The sequence below is a fragment of the Emys orbicularis genome, chromosome 10 (assembly GCF_028017835.1).
Source record: "Emys orbicularis isolate rEmyOrb1 chromosome 10, rEmyOrb1.hap1, whole genome shotgun sequence".
Classification (NCBI taxonomy): Eukaryota; Metazoa; Chordata; order Testudines; family Emydidae; genus Emys; species Emys orbicularis.
Genome location: NC_088692.1, coordinates 40,101,653 through 40,124,707, shown reverse-complemented (window position 1 = coordinate 40,124,707; position 23,055 = coordinate 40,101,653). Strand labels below are relative to the sequence as shown.

Here is a 23,055-nt window from a genome sequence, read left to right as displayed (position 1 = left end):
CTGTACCCTCCCCCATCTCCATGTGTTTCTGTGCCCCCACCTAGCCACTCCCCTGTCCCTATGTAGCTCTGCACCCCTTCCCCATCACCATGTGGTCCTGCACCTCCCTCCCCCCGTGGCCCTGTGCCTCCACTCCCATTCAGCACCTGCCCCAGTCTGTCCTCCCCCCCATCAGCCCCTGTCTGATGACACCCCCCCCCAGCATCCCACACTATCTGTCTCCCCAGAGCCCCTGTCTCCTGACCTGGCCTGACAGGCGCTGCTAAGAAGGGAGGCTCTTTCTCTTTCCTAGCTGGCTGGGAGCTGCTGCTGTGTTCTGTTGCCACAGCTCCTTCTGGCGGGCAAAAGGTGGAACTGCAGAAGTTATTTTCTGCTCGGAGCTGCTGCTGTTCTTGCGCCACAGTACCCTCTGGTGGGGAAAAAGGCGGAACTGAAGCAACATTTCAGCAGAAGCTTTTTTTCTGCGCAAAAATTTAAAAATATGCACAGCTAATTAATTATGCACGCAATAGCGCAGAATTCCCCCAGGAGTAATCTTTAAAGCACTTATATGGACGACCCTTCTTTCTTTTGCCCTGACTCAGATCTGTTTTGGAAGATGGTGGTCTTCCATTCTGATGACATGTCCGGTCCCCTTAAGCTGTGCTCTCAGTAATATTTCCTCAATGCTGGTTGTGTTTGCTCTTTCAAAGACCTTAATATTGGTCACTCTGTCCTGCCAGCGAATGCTCATTATTGAGTGGAGGGAATGCATGTGAATTGCTCAAGCTGTTTAATGTGACAGCTATAAAGAGTCCACGTTTCAGATCCATACAGGAAAGATGTTAGAACCACTGCACTATAGATCTTCAATTTGGTGGAGCGACAAATGTTGTGTTGGTTAAGGACTTTTGTTCGGAGTCTGCCAAGGGCCGGCTGGCTTTACTAATTCTGGAGGAAATTTCCTTATCAAGGGAACCATCACTTGAGATGGTACTGCCCAAATACTTGAACTGATCCATATTTTTCAGCTGTGTGCCTTGGATGAAGATGGCTGGCATTGGAATGAGGTGCTGGGTGGAACAAGACCTCTGTCTTCCTGAGACTGATGGCGAGGCCAAAGATCTGGGATGCTTCAGAAAATCTATCAACGATGACCTGAAGGTCATCATGTCTATGAGCCATCAAGGCAGTCATCTGCAAAAAGTGCCTCGCCGAGAAGTCTCTCCAGTGTCTTGGTCTTAGCATTGAGTCTTTGAAGATCAAAGAGGGAGCCATCGAGTCGATAGCAGATGTATATCCCCTGATCCAAGTCCCTTGTTGCATGGCTGAGAACACAAGCAAAGAACAAGTTGAACAGCACTGGAGCAAGTATGCAGCCTTACTTCACTCCATACAAGATTTCGAACACACCAGAAAAGTCACCACTGGTGAGCACTTGCACTGTCATGTGGTCATGGAACAGACAGATGATTTATATGAATCTTCTTGGGCAGCCCAGTTTATGCTGAATAGCCCATAGACCCTTTCTGTTGACTGTATCTAAAGCTTTGGTCAAGTCACTGAAAACTGCATACAGGTCCATGTTCTGCTCTAAGCATTTTTCCTGGACCTGCCTTACGACAAAGATCATGTCCATAGTACTACAACCTGGTCTGAAACCACACTGCACTTCTGGCAGATTCTCCTCAGATATGTTTGCAATGAGTCTGTTCAATAGAAGGTGAGGTAATATTTTCACTGCTGTACAGAGGAGAGCAATGCCTCTATAGTTTCCGCAGTCAGCTTTGCTGCCTTTCTTTTGTAACAGTGATACAATAATAACATCTTTGAAGTCTTGTGGCATTTCTTCTTCCTCCCAGATGCTACTCAAGATGTCATGAAACACCTCGATGGCCTTGGGGCCTGCTACTTTATACAGTTCTGCTGGAGTACCATCCTTTCCAGAGGCTTTGCCAGAGTTCAGTTGTTAGATGGCTTTCACAATTTCTTCAACTGATGGAGGGAGGTTGAGGGTTTCTTGGGTAAATGATTAAGGACATGCTGATCAACTGTGCATGGTCTATTGAGTAGACTATTGAAGTGCTCAGCCCATCTCTGTACAATTCCCTCCTTGTCTTTGATGAGGGTTGTGCCATCTGCCGACTTCAAGGGGGCTGTGCCAGTTTTAGATGGTCCGTAGACTGCTTTGAGAGAGTCAAAGAACATCTTTGCTTTTTTGTATCTGCATAATGCTGAACTTCTGCAGCTTTCCTCTCCCACCACTCACCCTGCATTCTCCTCAGTTCAGACTGGACCTTGTTCTGTAGGTACTTAAACTAATCTTTCTTTGAGATGGAAGTAAATTCATTTTGCCATTCAATAAGTGCTTTATGCATGTCACTTAGGAGTTTGGAAATGTTCTCATTGTTCTCATCAAACCAATCCTGATGCACCTTTTTTTTTTTGGCCCCAACACTGATTTAGTTGTGTCAATAATCACGTTTGTCAATAATCACTATCCTAGAAAGCACTGCTCAGTCGCCTAGGATGCTGCCGAACTTTTCCGCTGCCCCGGGGACGGAGCTGAATGGCCACTAATCCCAAGGTCGCCTACGTGCAGGATTGTGGCTACAACTGCCAGTGGTCATTTCCACCTGTCACTTTGCTACGCCCCCATCGCCGCAGGACTTGGATTAATGATGTAATGTTAATGATGATAAGGTTTGATAAAATTATGTTAATGGGATGAGAGTTGCGAGAAAACCTGTGCAGGAAATTTTTGAGTGAGAAAGCCGTTGCACAGAGGCAGTCCCACTCTCTCTGCCACAGAAGCCAGATTCCAGCGGCACGAAGAATCGTTACGGCTGGGGACTTCCTTAGCTGCAGTGGGTGACCGGGACATCTTCAATGCCTTGTCATACTCTCCGTACCCCACAGCATGTTGCTGAACCGCCTTTCATGGCCATTGAATCACAAATTAATTTCCTTTGCCCAGTCTGCCAGAACAGTCTTTGCATGCTAGAGAAAGGCAGTTTCCCTATTTCACCAAGGGTAAAAGACCCTTTGGCAACCCTGCTAGGGTGAACTGAAAGGTACTTACATCAAGTTAATGTAGTCCTGGTTGAAGTGGGACTGTGTTAAGGTGAACTAGGTATCTTTTAGTTTATGCTAGCAGGGTCTACAGAGGGCAGTTATACCCAATAGTTTATGGTGTTCTGCAGCTCACACCCCCATACTCTGCATGGTGGAGCCATGTAGACAAACCTATAGTTAAGATCATTCAAGCTATGTCTTTATTTTAATTTCCAGTCTTCTCTCTCGTTTGGGGTACAAAATGACAATCACTTGATGGCTTTATTCCCCTAAAGATTTTGAGATCCAGCCTGCAGTGGACTTTTTGCATAGTGATCAGCACACTCAGAATGCTGACTTCATCAGAATAACTGTTTCACCTCTAAGTTTATCTATGAAGAAAACCTTGTAAAGACCCCAGCCGGTATTCTTTGTGCACTCAAAACTCCCATTGAAGTTGATGGGAATTGTTTGGTGTGCACAGAATGCCACATGGAACTCTAAAATTGTAATAAACTAGGTTTGCAATACAGATTTTTTTAAAATAGATACTTAATAGCTTTAATCTCCCCTTTTTGTAATACCTTTTTGGATTGCTTTTGATTCTCTGCTGACTTTGGTGTTTGTTAGGTTATTGTTACTTTTGCCTTTAAGGCTTTATTTAAAGGCATTTTTTGTTAATAATAATGGCACACAGGAAGGCTGTCACAGCCAGAAATTAAAACCACATTGCTTTAGTCCCAGTCTAATGCTTTAACCACAAGCCCCATTTTCCTCTGAATTCAGTGATGTTACTCCTGACATATACTGGTGTGAGGAAGGAAAATCAGGTCCATTATTATTTGTGGAACGCATGCCTCATTTTTTTTAAACTGACCTCTTAGAGGTTGATTTACCTGTCTGTAAAATGGAGATGATAATTCTTTCTTTTTCCCACCCTTTGTTTGTCATGTCTATTAAAACCGTAAACTCTTTGGGGGGAGGGACTGTCTCTTAGTATGAGTTTATACAGTTCTAGCTTAATTGGGTTCTCATCTCAGTCAGGGCCGGCTCCAGGCACCAGCTGAGCAAGCTGGTGCTTGGGGCGGCAGATTGTTCGAGGCGCCATGCTGCCCAATCCTAGGGCGGCACGGCCGCTTTTTTTGTTTGTTTGTTTGTTTTGTTCCGCTCTGGCCGCCCTGTGGGGGGCGGCGGCGCGGAGAACCAGAGCGCCCTGCAGGGCAGTCCTCTTCCTTCCCTCCCCGCCGACCAGAGCGGAGCCCTCGTGGCAGGTGGCAGGAGGCGGCGCAGCGGGAGGGGCCGCGTGGCAGCGCCCCTGCTGTAGCCCTGGCCGCCCCCTTCTCTCTCTCTCTCCCGCCCGCTCCCTCTCCCTCCTCCCCCCCCCCCCAGCCGGTCCCCCTGCACCCCACTCCGGCCGCGCCGCAGGTTTGTTTTTTGTTTTTGTTTTTTGCTTTGCCGTTCTGGCCGCCCCAAGCAAAAAAACAAACAAACAAAAAGCCAGAGCCGGCCCTGATCTCAGTTGGGGCCTGTACACGCTACTGTAATACACATAAGACCTGAAATTATTTTAACTGATGTTTGTAAGCTAGACTAGAATTCAGTTTGTTGGTGTCCCTTTTAAGTAGGAAGAACATTGGGCCTAAACTACTTGATAGTGTGCCTTTATAAGTAAATAAAAAGTACCATTATATATGTTTATAATACTTAAGGCCAGATTCTGTGGGTGGGGGCACGTTGGTTCAGGAAGCCCTTTCCCTTCCTTTCACGCCTGCACAGGGCTAACCAGAACCTGCTGCTTATGCTTGCCTAGATGCTCTTGTGCATGAGAAGGCAGGGCCATGGTCTAACCAGTCCAACAGAAGATTGGTGCTGACACCAGGAAGTATATGCTAGATGCGGCTCCTCAAAGGTTACACCACATGGTTCCTTTAGTAACCCTGGATGCTTCCAGGAACTGCCACTCATGCAATACACCTCTCGTTGCTGTAATGCCCTCTCTTTAATAGGCAGCAGGTTTAAAACAAACAAAAGGAAGTATTTCTTCACACAACGCATAGTCAACCTGTGGAACGCTTTGCCAAAGGATGTTGTGAAGGCCAAGGCAATAGCAGGATTCAAAAAAGAACTAGATAAACTCATGGAGGATATGTCCATCAACGGCTATTAGCCAAGATGGGCAGGGATGGTGTCCCTAGCCTCTGTTTGCCAGAAGCTGGGAATGGGCAACAGGGGATGGATCACTTGATGATTACCTGTTCTGTTCATTCTCTCTGAAGCATCTGGCATTGGCCACTGCGGAAGACAGGATACTAGGCTAGATGGACCTTTTGGTCTGACCCAGTATGGCCATTCTTATGTTCTTACATTCTCTCTCCTCCTCACATGGCTGTGGCTTCTAAAATTGTGGTAGAACCTTGCATGTTTACAGTACTACACACATTGTAGCAGTAGCTATTTCTCAGCGATTTAAATACTTCATTGTAAGACTGAAAACACTACTCCAAAGGGAATCAAGAAGAAAACACAGTTAACTGTATTGTGCTAAGCTCCTCTAAATATGCTTGCATCTGCAATAGGAAGTAGTGCACCGTGATATATCATCTGTCTCGCCCAACTTATAAATATGAAGGAGGCATTACTGCAGTAAATTCTGCTACTCCTGATGTAGCCATTTGGCTTGATCAGCTTCAGGTGAAATTGTAGTTGCTGCTCTACACCAGTCATACAAAAGAAGAAAAAGATCTATCTTGTAAGCTTTTTTCCTTTCTGTACAAAGGATGCATAGATTATGAGTTGCCTGTTTTGCCGATATGTCACAAGGTGACATGCTGTACAAGTTAAGGTTCATAAGCTAACCAACAGTTTCACCCAGCAAATGTGTGATAGACTTTGAAATGCTGATTAGAGATCAGGGCCACACAAGACAATGAGTGCCCTGGAAGTATCAGAATTATCCTGGCATCTATCTCCCTTGCTGTTCTGGTGCCTTGTAATAAGTGAATCACTGAGTTGTCTGGCTGGTCTTAATCAGTTTTTCCTTGAATAGATAATGCACAGAGTTGGTGGTGATGGGCTCGATACAAAGACCGTTGAAGTCAGTAGTAGTCTTTCCATTGACTTCACTAGGTTTTAGATCTTTGCTTATATGGGCAGCAATAACCTGCCTCTACTGTAACTTTAGATAAAATATATCACAATAAATAATTCTAGTCTGAGTATAGCAGCTGCATAACTTCCAATCATTGCATTGTGTGTAGTGGCTTCTTCAGTATGCCAGTGTATCTATGGTACTGTTATGTCTAATGTGTGGAAATACTGTGTGATTAGCACTTCCAGTTTCCTGACCTAAAATGAGATCCATTGGTACAAACCTGCTGGGGAAAATACCTACAGGTTTACTGGCATTTGTGAGTGCTGCATTCCCCAGACAAACACTTCATCCCGTGCCTTGATCAGTTACACACAGGAAAGTGGCAATAGTCTGTTTACATTGCTTTATGGAACTTCAGAAAGGTAAAGAAATGCCTTAAGCATATTTCCCACTATGTAAACTTACTTCCAAACCCCTATATTATTATATTACCTGTCATTTTTTCTTCTATCTTTGAGATCACTTAGGGCAAGTTAGAATACTAAATGGGTATGCAGCTCTGGGCTAGACCAGCAGTCTTTGTGAGCACCTCTGTTCCATTTTGTGGAGTGATTATTCATCAGGAAAAAAGACTAAGGTTTCCTCACAGTGCTTAAAATAAAACTATTTTGGTTAGCAGGACTGTTTCCCTTCACAGGCCCTTTGCCTGAACCCTGGTTCAGACCAGCAGCCAATCACATGACAGCCTTTTCTCTTCTCGCAGTTTCATGCCAGGTTCTGAATGGGAGGGAGTCTGGAGATGGGGAGCTCAGAAAATGATTCTTACTTGGCAAAGAGCATAAGTGAGTCATAGGAGCTATTGAAGAGTAAAAACTGTCTGGTCAGTACAGTCTACCACAGGCTAGACAGGAACTGACATTTAAGAGCAGAGAAAAGTGTGATGTAGAAGGAAGAGCAAGGAATATTATTTGAGAGAGATCTTACAGTTCACTGTTTCTAACCTCTGTGAATTAGTTTAGGGTGAGTGAGTTGAGAGAGCTTTAAAATCAAATTTTTATGGTAAGTATTTGACAGGATGAGTTACAGCATCCTCAATCATCAGTAATAGTCACCAAGGTAACCAGAAACTGATGTTAGGCTTACAAATGTGGGAGTTCAGCAGCAGAAGTGTGAAGAGAGATCATACTCAGTGAGAGATACTGTGGCGCATACTAGGAGGCTTCATTGTCACTGTACAGAAGTCAAGACTTCTTTGTACTGCAGTGAATAGTACTATTCCAAAGATTAGATATTTCTTGAAGCAAAGAGCCCCATAGTTTATTGGAGCAGTTTGATCCTGCACACTGCATATCTCTTGTTTGCTTGTTATTACACCAATGAGAATGTGTGCCAGCCAAGATTTGTCTGAAACATCTGGTACACCTCTACCCCGATATAACGCGACCCGATATAACACGAATTCGGATATAACGCAGTAAAGCAGTGCTCGGGGGAGGCGGGGTTGTGCACTCCGGCAGATCAAAGTAAGTTCGATATAACGCGGTTTCACCTATAACGCAGTAAGATTTTTTGGCTCCCGAGGACAGCGTTATATCGAGGTAGAGGTGTATGTCTATTCACTAAATCACAGTGCTAAATTCATCTTGCTCACCTTGTAGCAGCCTGGCCTTTGGGGAAGGTATTCACCCTTGTGGGAAGGTAGGGTTTTTTGCTGGGGAAGGACAGCTTTGCTTTCCGCTGGGCCTCTACTGGAGCATCATATCTGTGGGAAAGGCTATTCTGTAATCATTTGATGAGGGGTGTTCTAGGATGGGACCGAGAGGACTATCTGGTTATGTGCATACTGTGTGCTTTGCTGCTGGGCAAAATACTGGTGCACCTTAATGCTGAAGTAAAGTGCACCCATTTGTTTAACCGAAAGGCATATTTCTGGAATTTGATGCATTTGGTGTAATAAAGTAACTGGAATAGAACATTGTCATAGTATCAGTGTCTCCTGCTTTGATTAATAATAGCTTTTGCCTTCACTAAGGTATTTATTAGCAGCAGTAAACCTTTGGCAATATTCTAGTCTATTGACCTTTTTTGATGAATATTGTTGAATATTTATTGTTTCGTTCATAACTTCCTTTAGAAGGAATTCTAGGAAAAGCGGGGGCTGGGATTCTGCCTTCCCTTATAGTGGTATGTAGCTTGCGGTTAACACCCTTGTCATCAGTGGAATATGTTGATGCGAAACCAGTGTGAGAACAGAGTCTGACCCAGTATCAGGATTATTGAAAATGCTCTTTTAATCAGATTTTTTTTAAAAATAATTGTTTTAATATTGGAACTAAAACTATTCCCACTACTTTAAAATGACTGTAGTATCTTTGCGTTTTTTTAAAAAGATATTTCTTTCATACTGATAAACAGAGGGTCAGAACTGTTTCAGTGTTTCAGTAAAACACCTGACAGGTGTATTGGGGCAGAGATGTAATGAGAAGTGTGAAGGAATAAGGGCATTGAGCATAAGTCACGTTCCGTCATTTTTGTTTTTTTTGTTGGGATTTAAAAAAATTATATACAGTGTTTCATTTAATTCTGTTCCCTAGTCCTCAGAAGTATTGGGTTTATAGGCATCTTGATAGAAGTCTGCTTTAAGGATGGACTTGAAGGAAGCGAGGATGGAAGCAGATATTAGGTTGATTAGAGCCATATAAGTACTTGGATGGGCATGGCACATCAGTCATGGAAGGATTCCAGGAGTAAGGCATGACACGGATGAAGGCATGGAGATGAGTGGAAGGACAAGAAGTGACCAGTTAGTTGCATGATTGATATCTTCATCTTTGTTCGGTGATGACTGTTCTGTTGTTCTGTACTGCATTAAGATGTATGTAGGTTAATGGTATAGAAGTTAGAAATGGAGAATCCCATTAGCTCATCCATTCTATCTCCCTGCCAATGCACAATCGTCCCTACTCTGTATTGTGGGACTAGAGTGAACAGTATGTCTGCAGGGGTGTCTCCATCGGTTACCACTAAAGGGGTGTCAGCCAAAAGACACAAGGTGTAGACAGTTAGAAATCAAGGCTTGAAATTCAAAGGAAAGGTATAATAAGGTGTTTGGCTATAAATGGCAAGCCAAGCAGAGAGAGAAGGCTTCTTATTGTCTTCAGTATAGGGGCTGGACATTTATATGGATCTCAAGAATATCCAGAGTGATCGTAATTTAATAAGAAAAAAAATTAAACCTCATGTTTACAGTTTAAGCCAATCTCTTGCTATTGGGGTATGTCTGTGCTGCATTGTAAACCCAGGCTCTGACTCAGATTTAAGCCCAACCCTGCCCTACTGTCCATGCACAAAGCTTTCTGAGTCAGGTCAATAAGCCCTCAAGACTTGGGCCTGTGGACACACCCAGGAGGGTGGGTCTGAGCCTAAATCCTGCTGTGACTGGGGTCCAAGTCCTGTCACTTTGTGGTGTGGATGCAGCTCAAGCCACAGATGTGAATCAGGAAGTCTGCATTGTGCAGTATGGACACTTTAGCACGGTTGTGCGCCCCGGGTCCAGGAATTGTAAACCCAAGTTTACAGTGCAGTGTGAATGCATGGAAACATGACTCCACAAGCATGTGTCCCACAAATCTGGGTTTACAATGCAGTGTAGGCATATACTTGGAGACCAGGATTAAACCTAATGTGGGGAGCAGATTATCCCACACGTGCCAATTGTGGGGTTCTTGCATCGTCCTCTGAAGCAGCTGATACTAGTAACTGTGAGAGAAAGGATGCTTGGCTAGATAGACCTTGGGTTTGATCTAATTTAGCAGTTCTTGTGTTCCTAGTAGGTTAATCTTCTATAGATTCCCCTTTGCCCCCTATCAATTTAGTACTTGAAGGAGTTCCCATTAGGATTGTTACTCTGTGAGCTTTTTTTTATCCACCCTTATATTCAACATGTTGCAGCTGTAACAGTTTCTTGGAAAAAACTTCTAGAGAGAAATTTCTGAGGGTTGACACAAAATTCCACACACAAAACTCGTTCCATTTTCACCACATAACTTTTCCAAAGCAAACAGCTTTCTTTCCTGTGAACTGCGAGTTATGAGGTTTTGGAGCTGTGTGAATCCTAGTACAGCCACTGGAGTACTGCTTCCTCTCTCGTTTCCTTCCTCCCTGCTTCCTAGGGCTTTATTTTCTGTCAGAGGGTCATCCTTTTGAATGACTGTCAAATGCTCATGCAGGTGGCAGAAATAAAAAAGAAACAAGGCTGGGATCCATCGTGAGTGCTGGTGAGGTGCATGTTGATCAGAGATGGTTGTGTTGTCAAGGCAGAAGTTGTGATTGGGGGCCTATAGAGTATGACAACATTTGAAACTCACAGTTTTCTGTAATAAAAATGACTTCTCAGATCACAATAATAATAGGAAACCATAGCATAGTGCACATGCTATGTTGCTAGGATGGTATTCAGGGTGAAAACAACCAACACTGGTGATCACCAACAGATTGAAGACTATTGTTAAAAAAAATTAATAAAAGTAATAAATCTGCCAGTGATCACTAGTGGTCCGTGGAGCCCTTGCTGGTGCACTGCAGGAGGAAAGATTGTGAAAGATCTTTTAATCCATCTTGTGGCTTGTGTCTGAACCCTCTCCAGTTTATCGACATTCTTCTTGAATTGTGGGCCCCAGAACTGGACAGAGTGTTGCAGCAGTATTCCAGCACCAGGGCCAAATGCAGAGGTAAAATAATCTCTCTACTCTTTGAGATTCCCCTGTTTATGCATCCAAGGATTGTATTGGCCATTTTGGCCACAGCGCCGCACTGAGAGCTCATGTTCAGCTGATTATCCACCACAATTCCCAAATCTTTGTCAGATCATTGCTTCCCAGGGTAGCGTCCCCATTGTGTAGGTATGGCCTACATTCTTTGTTCCTAGATGTATACATTTATATTTAGCTGTGTTAAAACACACATTGTTTGCTTGAGCCCAGCTTAGCAAGTGATCCAGATCACACGAGGACAAGTCACTGATACCTTCATTATTTACCACTCCCCAAATTTTTGTGTCATCTGCAAACTTTATCAGTGATGATTTTGTTTTCTTCCAGGTCATTAATAGAAAGATTAAATCGCGTAAGGGCCAAGAACAGATCCCTGCAGGATCCCACTAGAAACACACCCATTCAATGATGATTCCCCATTTACAATTACATTTTGAGACCTATCAGTTAGCTATTTTTTAAACCATTTAATGTGCACCATGCTAATTTTAAATCTTTCTAATTTTGTAATCAAAATGTCATGCTGAACCAAGACAAATGTCATATTAGAAATGAAGGGGGCAGAATTCCACAGTGTGAATGAAACTCCACAGTCCTCATTTGACTATGTTTTGTGTAGAAAGTTCTTATAAATACATGTTTCATATCCACTGTTCTCTTCTTATGCGTCTGCCCTTCTTTATGGACTTGCTAGTTTACGCTGAAACCTTCTGGGAGGTTCTCACTCTGGAACATAGGATTGGCTACAAACTATTGCCTGTAGTTTCCCAGTGGAAAAGATCCCGTCTCCCATCAGAAAACAAACAAAACACTCCTGATGTCTTAGATCTAGCAGTGTATTTTGTCCAATCAGCTGAACTTTTGGTCCCACTCACACTATGAATGTGTACATTGGTATAAAAAAAATAGAAATAACACGTTGGTCATGATGTTTAATGTTGTGTACTCTGGGCTTAATCCAGGAGACTTGGCAGGTGAGATTTTTGTGGTCAACTTGAGTTTCTTGATAGTGGAAGGAATACATTAGGTGCCAGGGGTACAAAGGAGGAAACGACCTCCTCAGATACCACACTCCTAATGCCTCATCCCAGGATCGAGATTAACATGGATAGTCAGACTGACTTCCTTCACTCCCAGCCATCCCTCATCATCCTTGAGAAAGAGTGAGAGCTACCAGTAGAAAGTTGATCGTTGGATGGGGTAGTGGAAGTTTACATCTCTCTCCTTCTTTATCTAAATGTGTTCATGCGAGAATATATCAACTGTATGGCCTGGAGAGAATTATTTTAAACATAAAACTTCATGAAGCGAATAAGATTTTAAATGGGTCTCCTGTAACTCATTGCAAGACTGAGAGAAAACATCCAGGTAACAATGAAGGTTCATCTAGTGGAGAGCAATATATCTGACAGCTGACCTTGCTCCCCTTTCTATCTTCCTATGAGACTCATTGCATCACCTCTGCAAACAGGAGCCGTCTGATTCAAACAGCCGATGGTCTTTCTTTGTAACAGTGTCACTAGCTGCCAGATTCCCTCTTTTCACACCTTTGAGTATAGACAGTTGAGTCCAGGAGTTCATTTGTTTTTTCTTTCACTGTTCTCATTAGCGTTTTGTTAATCATTCTGACTCTGGCTTTCCTCCCTTTTCCCCTCCCAGCACTGGGGATTTCAAGGTTCAGCTTGCATAACAGGTAATAGCAGGCATTTCCTTCTCCTGTGTCAGGATATCCTGGCGCCCTTCAGTCTCTCTCTGACTGTATTTAAAACAGACTCCAGCACGGGGGGGGGGGAAGCCCAGTCTAAAATTAGCAGCCTTGATAGAAGAAAGGCACATGGCTGTCCACTGGACTGTTTGTCAATGAAACAACAAATCTAAACAGAGCCAGAATGCATTTCCTGTCTGTGGAAAACAGGCATGCTGAGCTTTGGAGAGGAGGAGAGAGAGGGAGAGAAAGGCAGACCTCACACCAAAGGGAAGAAAGAACTGGACAAAAGGCATCCAAAGGTAAAAGCAGTGTGCTGTGCTGCTGATCTCACAAGAAGAGGCTGTGTGCAGATCTTGCTCTGCTAAGGCTGCAGTTTTGGATCCTGGCAGTGTTGCACCAGTGCATGGGGTCCCACTGGACTCAGAAACTGAGTGTATTACAGCTTAAACTAATATGTCTCTTTGTGTATCATACAGTCCCTTCTCCTTATTGGGCCTTTGAATCCCAGTAGTCTTGAATGGGTGTCTCAGCTATCCTTCACCAGTGGCACTGCAAAGGCATTGCTGTGAGATTTAAACTGAAGTAAAGAATCGGGCTCTGACCTTAACATGCATTAATATTACATCACCATGTTTTTTTTCCATTTAATTATACATTTTGGACCCAATCCTGCAAGCCCTCTGTGTATGGAACTCCTATTCAATGACTGTTCTTTGCATGGATGTCTTGACTGACTTGTGTAGTAAAGGAAGGCATTAATGCAAAATGTTTATGATTTGATGCCAGTGGTTTCACTGTGGAGTAGAGATGAAACCATTTCCTCCTTTCCCCACTGGATTCTGTATACAGTTATTATCCATGAGAATTACTATGGGAATTTCATTTATAACTGTCAGTGTTTCCATAGTGTTTCATTCTGCAGTTTGTAGTTTTATTTACTAGTCATTCCCACTCATTGCAATCTAGCAGATCTCCCTGGACTAAAATTCAGTCAAGTAAAGGCATATAATCACACTGCAGTATGACTGCAGAAATTCATTCTGTCCTATCTTTACTCTTCTCTATAGTCCCTCTGGTATTTTTAGTCCTATTAAATCTTGAGGTTTGGCTTCCACTGTGTTTCCTTGTGTTTTGCCTTCTTTACTAATGAGAGCTACACAGTGGCTTGTTTTCTTGGTTGACTGAGGACTTATTCAGATCTATTCCAGAAATAATCTCCTGTTTGTGTTCTGCAGAAGCTCGTAAATCAATGGGCTAATATTAAGAGAGCGCTATTGAGGGATAGAAAACATCCGACGAGATCTACTTTGGAATTCAAACCCTATTGCTGTTCTGTTTATTCTAAAAAATGTGTAAAGCAGAATACTCTGCCTGTCCTGATCTAGATAGAATTTACCAGGTCCTTCTCCATGTGCAAAAAGAGGTACTTACTGGCAAGTTGGAACACAGCAGCTATGGCTTCCTCCCACCACTGGACATCCTGTGAAATAACAGGCAGTTCCACTAGGCCCAAGACGAAAATGAGCTGACCAGCAGTCAAGGCGACGGTAGCGATTAGGTTACAGGCCCGCATCATGTCAAACTGCACTGTGGGGGACACACAAAGACCGAGTAAGAGCATCATCTTAAAATAAAATCTTGGGGGTTGAAAAGCAATACCCCACCGAGAAGCCATGGCAGAGTTGCCAGACCCTGAAAGAATGCTTCAGAAGCTGCATATCTACTAATTTTATCCCAATTTATAACAAACTCTTACTCTGATCTACATTCATGATTAGGCTATCTAAGAACAGGTTGCCTTTCAGTTACACAGAAATCTGTCATAATCTGTTCAGTGCAGACAGCCCTTGTATAAAGCAGATAGCCTTGTTTTCAGGGATAGCCTTCCAAAAAAGAATAAACATTTGTCCTTCTGGTTGCTTTATCCATAATTATAAGCACAAACTCTTTGGGGCAGGGACCATCTTTTTGTTCTGTGTTTGTACAGCACCTAGCACAACGTCTGTAATACAAATAATAATAACTCCCAAGGCAAACCTACTGCTTTGAACTCATTGTCTTTCTCCCAGTATAATAATGTTGCATTTGAGACCAACTGATGAGCTAAAGCCTGCATCTCCCTTGTTTAAGTGGGAGCTACAGGTAGGGTATTATGGGAGAGATTCTCAACTACTAAAATTTGCTCCCTGTCCTGGTCTGTCAGAGCCCAGATTTGTTAATTTACCAGGCACATTGCAAAACTCCTCTTTTTCTGGATGTTTGAGTAGGGAATCAGTTGAAGGTAAAAGGGCAATTATTTGTGGGGTTGTTGCAGTTTTCTTGGGGCTGGTCCACACTAACCCCCCACTTCGAACTAAGATACGCAACTGCAGCTACGTGAAGTCGAAGTATCTTAGTTCGAACTTACTGCGGGTCCACACGCGGCAGGCAGGCTCCCCCGTCGACTCCGCATACTCCTCTCGCGGAGCAGGAGTACCGGCGTCGACGGCGAGCACTTCCGGGATCGATTTATCTAGACAAGACGCGATAAATTGATCCCAGAAGATCGATTGCTTACCGCCGGACCCGGAGGTAAGTATAGACGTACCCTTGTAATACACTGTACACATGTTGTGTCCAGTCATTGATATGTGTATACAGTTATATCTATAGTTTTACTGTGCAGTATTGTACTATTTACATATTACAACACACAGCACAAATATAGAATTAATCATGGAAATAAATATTTGGAGGCCAGGATAGGTACTTAATAGAAATGAACACATTTCCTAGCTGGTTACTGAATAGACTGTATTCATTGCAAAGTTTACTACTTTTAGTCAGGTTGATGGTGTTTTTCTTCTTCTTTTCCTGTTAACGTGATGGATGACCTGTTTTCATCTTTTTCCTTCCTTTCTAGCTAACGGTGGGCTTTATAAATGTCATTGTGCCAACACAACATCCCTTGCCTAATATGCCACTGCTACTCTGAAGTAGGAAGGGCTTGCCATGTAAATGGCCACACTTTGGAAAGGAAAATGTTTACACTGGCAATGAATGCAAATCTTCACCAGAATTGTCAAAGGTGAAATAGTTGATTATGGATGGACAGTGTGGGTGCATGAGATACTAGGATCTGAGATTTCCTATGTGATGAAAATGTCACGGAAGGGTTAATTCTCAGCTATTGTTACACCCTGTTACATTTTCCCAGGTTTTTTTGGTAACAAGATTCCATGATTTTGCAGTGGCTTGTTCCCAGGTCTCACCATTTATTTATTGGGTTCTGACAAGTATATGTGATGTTTGGTGCCAATACTCTATATTACTATGGAATGAAACTAGGAAATTTGTTGAGAACTAACAATACTTAGTGGAGTCCATTCAAACATGAACTTCTGTGAAAGGCATAAGTTGTGTTTAAAAAAACAGGTGCATACCAAAATATATTAAGAAATATAGTGAAACCCTTAAATGAATGCCCAAGAAGGGAATAAACCTGTCAAAAGACATAAAGGTAACCTGCACAGTGAAAAAGTGAGTTTGTGCCTCTCTTTGTTTATTAATACCATATAAAAAAGACACAAAAGAGTTTAACCCACAAATGGGGTAGTTTTTTGGGTTGTGTAAGGTTTTTTTCCTACTAGTTTGTTTTTATTAGAAAGGGAGATCTTGTCCACAGGTGCCAGCTTCCTCCTTGCCCTGGGGGTGCTCAACCCCCACTCTGCCCCAGGTCCCACCCACACTCCACCCCTTCCCCCAATTTTTCCCATGTAGGTCACCTTTAACTCCCTGTACAGTAAGTAATATACAATTGATTGCTGACATGTTAGCGTTAGATGTTAAGAGCCATACACTGCCAGCCTTACTCACGCTGGATAACCTTACATCTTGGAGTACCATTGAAATGAGCCAGTTCAGTAAGAGGTTAGCAGGATATGGCCCTAAACACATATAGTTTTGGTTTTCCTGATTAATCCATTTCTGAAAGCAGAGGAACTTACTTCTGAAAGTAAGGACCAGTAAATTTTATGGTAAGACTCAGTGCTAATTTTGAAAGTGCAATTCCTTAGTAGTGGGAGCACTAAGCAGTCTCCCCACAGTGAACATGAAGTGTCATGAAGTGCTTTGGGACACAAACCATCATCAGGCACCTGCTAGGCTTTACAAACATCAGTAAAACTTGATGAATGTTGAAAGTGTCATACCTATATCATAAGTGTAGACTATGGCTTTCTGAGAAATAGCCTTTTATAATATTATAAGCTTGCCTGATGAGTTTGTAATAACTGAATCTAGAAACAGCCAATTCACAACCATTATTATTAAAGTCCTTTGTCTAACTATACCACTGAACCCAGAGGGTACTTAGTTCACATGTAATAAATTCTGCTGGCTTGTCCTTGGAATGTGTACTAACCACGATCTGAGAAATACCAGATTGCTATATTTTGTAAACTCCTATTGCACATCCCTGGTATTTGTAATGCCCTGAGTAAGGCTATGATTTAGTCATGGATATATTTTATAAAAGTCATGGACAGGTCACAGGCAGTAAACAAAAATTCATGGCCCATGATCTGTCCATGACTTATACTATAAATACCCCTGATTAAATCTTGGGGGCGGAGGGGGAGAGGTGCTGCTGTGGGGGGGCCAGGGGCAGCTGAGCAGCGGCTGCTCTGGCCATCCTGGGACCGCTGCCGGGGGCTGCCCACCCACCACTCATCTGGCTGCTCCCGGGACCACTGCTCAGGCAGTCCCTGGGGCCAGCCGCACCTGCCACTGCGGCAGTCCCAGGGCCAGCTGCACAGGGCTGCCTGAGCAGTGGCCAGTGCGGCTGGCCCCAGGGCTGGTGTGACTGGCTGCAGGGCTGCCTGAGCGGCTGGTTGCAGAGCCGCTCCAACAGTGGCTGGTGTGGCTGTCCCTGGGGCCACCTGAGCAGCTGGCTGTGGAGCCAGCTGCTTGCGCAGCCCTGGGGTCAGCCACACTGGCTGCTGCAGAAGTCACAGAGGTCACGGAAAGTCACCGACCTCCATGACAAACACAGAGCCCTACCCATGAGGATCGAAACACCACAACTTTGTCTTAATGAACTCTGTCATTCATGACTTATTTATATTTGCTGTTACTAGGCTCATAGACATATAAAACTATTGTAAGTTCTTTTGGCTTCACCCAGGGCTGTCTCTAGACATTTTGGTGCCCTACGCAGCTCCCCCATGGGGGGGGGGGGGGGCTGGCCCCAAGTCTCCGGGGGGGGGGGGGAAGGAGCAGGCTTGGGAGGCAGGGGGAAAACCGCCCCCCAGTACAAGCTGGCAGAGCGGAGCGGGTTGGGGCCAGGTCGCTCCACTTCCTGCCGCCCGGTGATTGCAGGGTGGGCCCGACCCCGCACTCACAGGGTGGCAGGAATTGGAGTGACCCAGATCCAGCCCGCTCCGCTCTGCTCCCCTGGCTCCCAGCTTTGGGACTTGGGGGGCAAAGGGAGAACCGCCCCCCAGCACTCACCGGTAGCGCAGCTGGGAGCCAGCGGAGCGGAGCAAGCTGGGGCCGGGTCGCTCCACTTCCTGCCGCCTGTTGAGTGCAGGGCGTGCCCGACCCCTGCTGCAGTCCCCTGGGACGTAGCTCAGGGGAAGGGGTGGAGTGGGGGCGGGGCTGAGGTGGAGCAGGGGTGGGAAGAGGCAGGGCAGCGGCGGAGCAGGGGCAGAGCAGGGGTAGGGGCAGCTTTCCTGGCTGGCTCAGCTGGCTGGGGGATCGGGCTGGCCGCTGGAGCAGCATGTATCTGCATAGAGCACCGGGAAATTTGGTGCCCCAAATTTCCTGGTGCCCTACTCAGCTGCGTAGTTTGTGTATGGGTAAGGATGGCCTTGGCTTCACACAGAAATGATTATAGCCAGGAGTCCAGACATAGCCAGTTTGCAACCATGACTAACTCCATCAGCTTCCTGCAGAATTTGTAGTAACCGTGAGCCCAGGAATAATTGGTTCATGATTATTATATGCTCTTGACAGCTGGGAAGTTTGTAGTAGCCTTGAACACAAAAATAGCTGTTTTGCAGACATTACAAGCTCTTGTTTTCTTCACACAGTTTATAATAGCTCTGAGCTTAGGAATGCCAATCCAGCCAATATAATAAACTGTACAAAGAAGTATAGAAATATAACCAATGGTTTGTATATTAAAAGGAAGGTCAAATGTGGTTCAGGATGGAACCCCAGTAAGATGATGAAGGGAGAGCATAGAATAAAGGAGGAAATAACTGTCATGATTTCATGAAATATGCCAGTGCAATGACTTTAAAATCTATGCTGTGACAACAGTTCAGTACCTTTCCGTACTTCATATTATGATACAATTGTTTGTGCCCCTAATAGTTCCATTGTATGATGTAGCCTGATTTTTAGGATTCTTCTAGAACTGTAATGATTCCCTCTTCACTAATAACTAAAGCAAAAATAGTAGCAAACCGCCTTTATAAACTCTGTTGCTTCTCTGTGGCATTTGTAATAGCTTTCCGTGTAGAAATACGACTCTTTAAACTGTTGTCTTCTCCTCCAGTGAATGGTCATTATAACCTTCATTCGGCTTGATTCTGCCCAGGGTTGTTCTTCTTGTGTAACCCCAGACTCAGACTCTTGGACTCTACAAGATAGTCAATACACCCCAAAAAGTGGGGCACGTCACGGAAGAAGTCTGACTAGGCTACCATGGTATTCAGTGCATCCCCTCACAGCCTCAGTTAGGAGATTTTAAAGATGCCTTCCCCCATCAGTAACACTGAGGGAGGGCAAGCCATAATGCTTCTTTTCTGTGTGTACTATCTGTCAACCAAGAAATAACTAGTTCACATCTTTCATAAAGCTTGGCTTCTATGCTGAGCATTTGTAACAACTGTGAAGCTTGAAATGTTCAGTTCATGAGCTTTATAAACTTTCTGCTTCTCCTTTAAATTTTATAATAGCCATGACTCAGTGATAGTTCATTTCAGTTGTAAACTCTGACAACTTCTGCATGGAGGATTTTATAATAACCATGAGTTTAGAACTTGTTGCTTTGACTATTACAAACTCTTCTGTCTTTTCTAATATGTTTGCTATAGCTGTGATCCTACCAATAGCCTCGTTGTAACCCCTACATATCAGTTTTTCAGGAGGATTTGTATAAGCCATGATTCCTGAAACATGAGGTTCGCAGGACTTTAATGTTCTCACAATTACTGGTGGCATTTGTGATAACTATTAACTTCTGAAATCTATTGTCTAAGGTTGTCGGGATGACAAAGGTATTTTGGACATCCCATTTCTTTTGTTCTGAACTCACTGCTGATATGGCCCTGTGTCATAAATATAAAGGGAAGGGTAACAACCCTTATGTATGCAGTAACATAAAATCCCTCCTGGCCAGAGGTACAGAATCCCCTTACCTGTAAGGGGTTAATCAGTTCAATTAACCTCGTTGGCACCTGACCAGAAGGACCAATGGGAAAAGAAGATACTTTCAAATGGGGGGGGGGAGGTTTTGTTTGTGCTCTCTTTGTTGGTTCCATCTCAGGACAAAGAGAGAGACCAAGCAGGTAAACCAGCTCCTAACAAGATCCTGAAATGATACTGTACATCTAAAATTACAGAAATTGTAACTAATAGCAAGGAAATGCGTTTGATTATCTTTTGTTTTAGCTTGTGAATTTTCCCTATGCTAAGAGGTAATTTTATTCCTGTTTTGTAACTGGGAAGCAGAGTCAGAGGGGAATCCTCTGTGTTTTAAATCTTTGTATTTACCCTGTAAAGTTATCTTCCATCCTGATTTTGCAGGTGTGATTCTTTTACTTTTTTTTTTTTATATTAAATTAAAATTCTTCTTTTAAGAACCTGATTGATTTTCAGTGTCCTAAAAACCAGGATTTGGTCTGTGCTCGCTTTGTTAACCTATTGGTTGATGTATTATTCTCAAGCCTCCCCAGGAAAGGGGGTGAAGAGACTTGGGAGGATATTTTGGAGGGGATAGGGCTCCAAGTGGCCCCTCCCTGAATGTTTGTTTAAATCACTTGGTGGTGGCAGCAATACCGTCCAAGGACAAGGAAAGGAATTTGTGCCTTGGGGAAGTTTTTAACCTAAGCTGGTGAAATATAAGCTTAGGGGGTCCTTGACGCGGGTCCCCACATCTGTACCCCAGAGCTCAGAGTGGGGAGGGAACCCTGATACCCTGCCATTGACGTTAACTGTTTGAAGAAATTTCCAATGGTTAGGGGAGCAGACTAAGAGCCAATGATATCTGGAGTTCTAACCAAACACTAGACTGAAAGCTAAGTAGAAATTGGACTGGACATCATATAAGGAGTTCATCACTCTGCTACCAAGATCGCATCTTTATAGCTTTCTGCATCCTGCTACCATGTGAATTGTGATTGACGTCAGTCCAGTGCATCCCTGGCAGAGTCCTGAGAATCTCCCTGTTCCTCCCCTCTCCTACATCCTCTAAGATCCCATTTAACAGCCACTGTCCACTTGGTCAATGAGGACTAAACAGGACTCAATTGTGATAGGCATTGAATGGCTCCAAAATCAGCGTAAGGGGGTCACTGCTGAGCAATGCAAAGTGCTCCCACTCATTTTTCTGAATTTACTATCAGAGAGGAATGGAATTAATACAAAATCAGACTTGGGTCTCCTATAGGCCAGAGCAGAGTAAGCCAATGAGATGGTCAAAGCTGCATTGTTTCAATTGCAAGGATCAGTTCAGTCTGTGTTTAGCACCCAAACTCCAAGGATGAAACCAACTCAAATTCCTCATCGCCTCCCTCATTTCCCTAACCATCTGGATTATGAAATGTTGGTTTGATTTTGCTATTCTTGAGCAGCAGTTTTGTTTGATTATGACATCCCCTGAGATATTTGTGCTCTCCAAATGTAGGTTAGTCATATTAGACAGTAATTTTGCAGTGTTCAGAAATAATGAGGCAGAATGATCTGATTTAAAAATCAGATTGTGCTGATTTTTTTTTCTTTCTGTTCTCTACATTGACTTATCAAGGTCAGAATAGTACCGTATATACTCGTTCATAAGCCGAATATTTTTGGTAAAAAAGTGATGCATCAAAGAGCGGGGGTCGGCTTATAAACAGGTCTACACCAAAATTTGATGATTTAAAATTCTGTGGAATCATTGAATTGAATATCTAATACATTGTCATTTTGTTTACCTGGAGCATCTGCAGGCATGGAGCCCCTCAGCTCCCTGTGGCCACGGTTCACGGTTCCCAGCTAATGGGAGCTGCGGAAAGTGGCATTGAACATATGAAGTCCTATAAAAATGCTAGATACTCTTACGACTCATACCCTAGGTGTTCCAAGTTGAGCAACCAAAATTAGTGGACATTTTTTACAGTTTTGGGCTTAATCTCTTTCAGTCTCAGTTCCCCACCAGTAAAATGGAGATAGTAATATCACCTCATCTCATAGAGATGTTGTGAAGATATATTAATTAATGTTTGTGAAGAGCTACGGAGCTGTGATGAGACCCCTATATGAAACACTCATGAGGAAATTAATTTTTTATTCAGTGCAGGGTTTGTATGGTGTGTATTAAATAAGGACTGGGGCCACACACTTAATCTGAAGGATAAAAAAAAATACTGAATTCACTGAACGAAAAAGGAATCCTTTGGGGGGGGAAATCAGTGTGTGATCATGTAATTAAAGACTTTATCATAATGCATAATCACAAGTGGGCCAAATTAAGGTTGCATGGACAACCTTAATTCTCACAATTCCTAATTTTTGAGTGCTTGACTTTGCAACTTTAATGTTCGTTTAACATAGATTTTTTGGATGAAATTATTTACATTATAGTAGCATCTAGTAACCCTAAACAAGATCAGGGCCCCATTATGCAGGGCACTATACAAACACATAGTGAGAGATGGTCCCTGCCCAAATTGTTTACAGCCTAAATAGACAAGAAAAAGGGTAAGAAACAGAAAGAGGTGAAGTGACTAATTATGCAAGTTCACAGTAAGTCATTGGCAGAGCCAGAATTAGACCTGTGACTCTATCCGTTAGACCCCTAACTCCCAGTCCATTGTTCTAGCCATTAGATCCTATGATATCTGGGGGGGTTTCAGTGTTGACAGACACTTGGCTCCCTTTTCCAGCACATTAACTCTCCTTAGTTTTTCTGCTTATTAAGTGGGCAGTGGTTTCTGATATTTTGAAGCTAATTGTGAAACACAAAAACAGATATTGGCTATGTAAAAGTGCATCCTGGGATAACTAAATAATTGGAGTTATAGAAATATGCAGCAACAGAGTCAGTAGCTGAAGCTTTGAAAGAGCTGTCCTGTACTGGTCTGAACATTAATGAATTCTTCTTGTTTTTAAAACCCAAGTAGAACTAGTTCTGGTTAGTACGTGGATAGGAGACTTCCACATGAAAAGAAGTATGTAGGACCTTTGCATCTTTTGTGCACCAG

The 23,055-nt window shown here is 43.4% G+C and overlaps 2 protein-coding genes across 2 annotated transcripts in view; one reads left to right on the top strand and one right to left on the bottom strand.

Moving 5' to 3' along the window:
* Positions 1–23,055, top strand: part of IFT140 (intraflagellar transport 140) — a 242,819-nt gene that overhangs the window by 173,021 nt on the left and 46,743 nt on the right. The window lies entirely within an intron of this gene.
* The window catches only part of TMEM204 (transmembrane protein 204), a 36,764-nt gene that overhangs the window by 3,951 nt on the left and 9,758 nt on the right, over positions 1–23,055 (bottom strand). Inside the window, exon 2 of the mRNA XM_065411476.1 lies at positions 14,036–14,191. Within this exon, the coding sequence (XP_065267548.1) occupies positions 14,036–14,191 (156 nt within the window). The remainder of the gene's footprint in view (positions 1–14,035; positions 14,192–23,055) is intronic.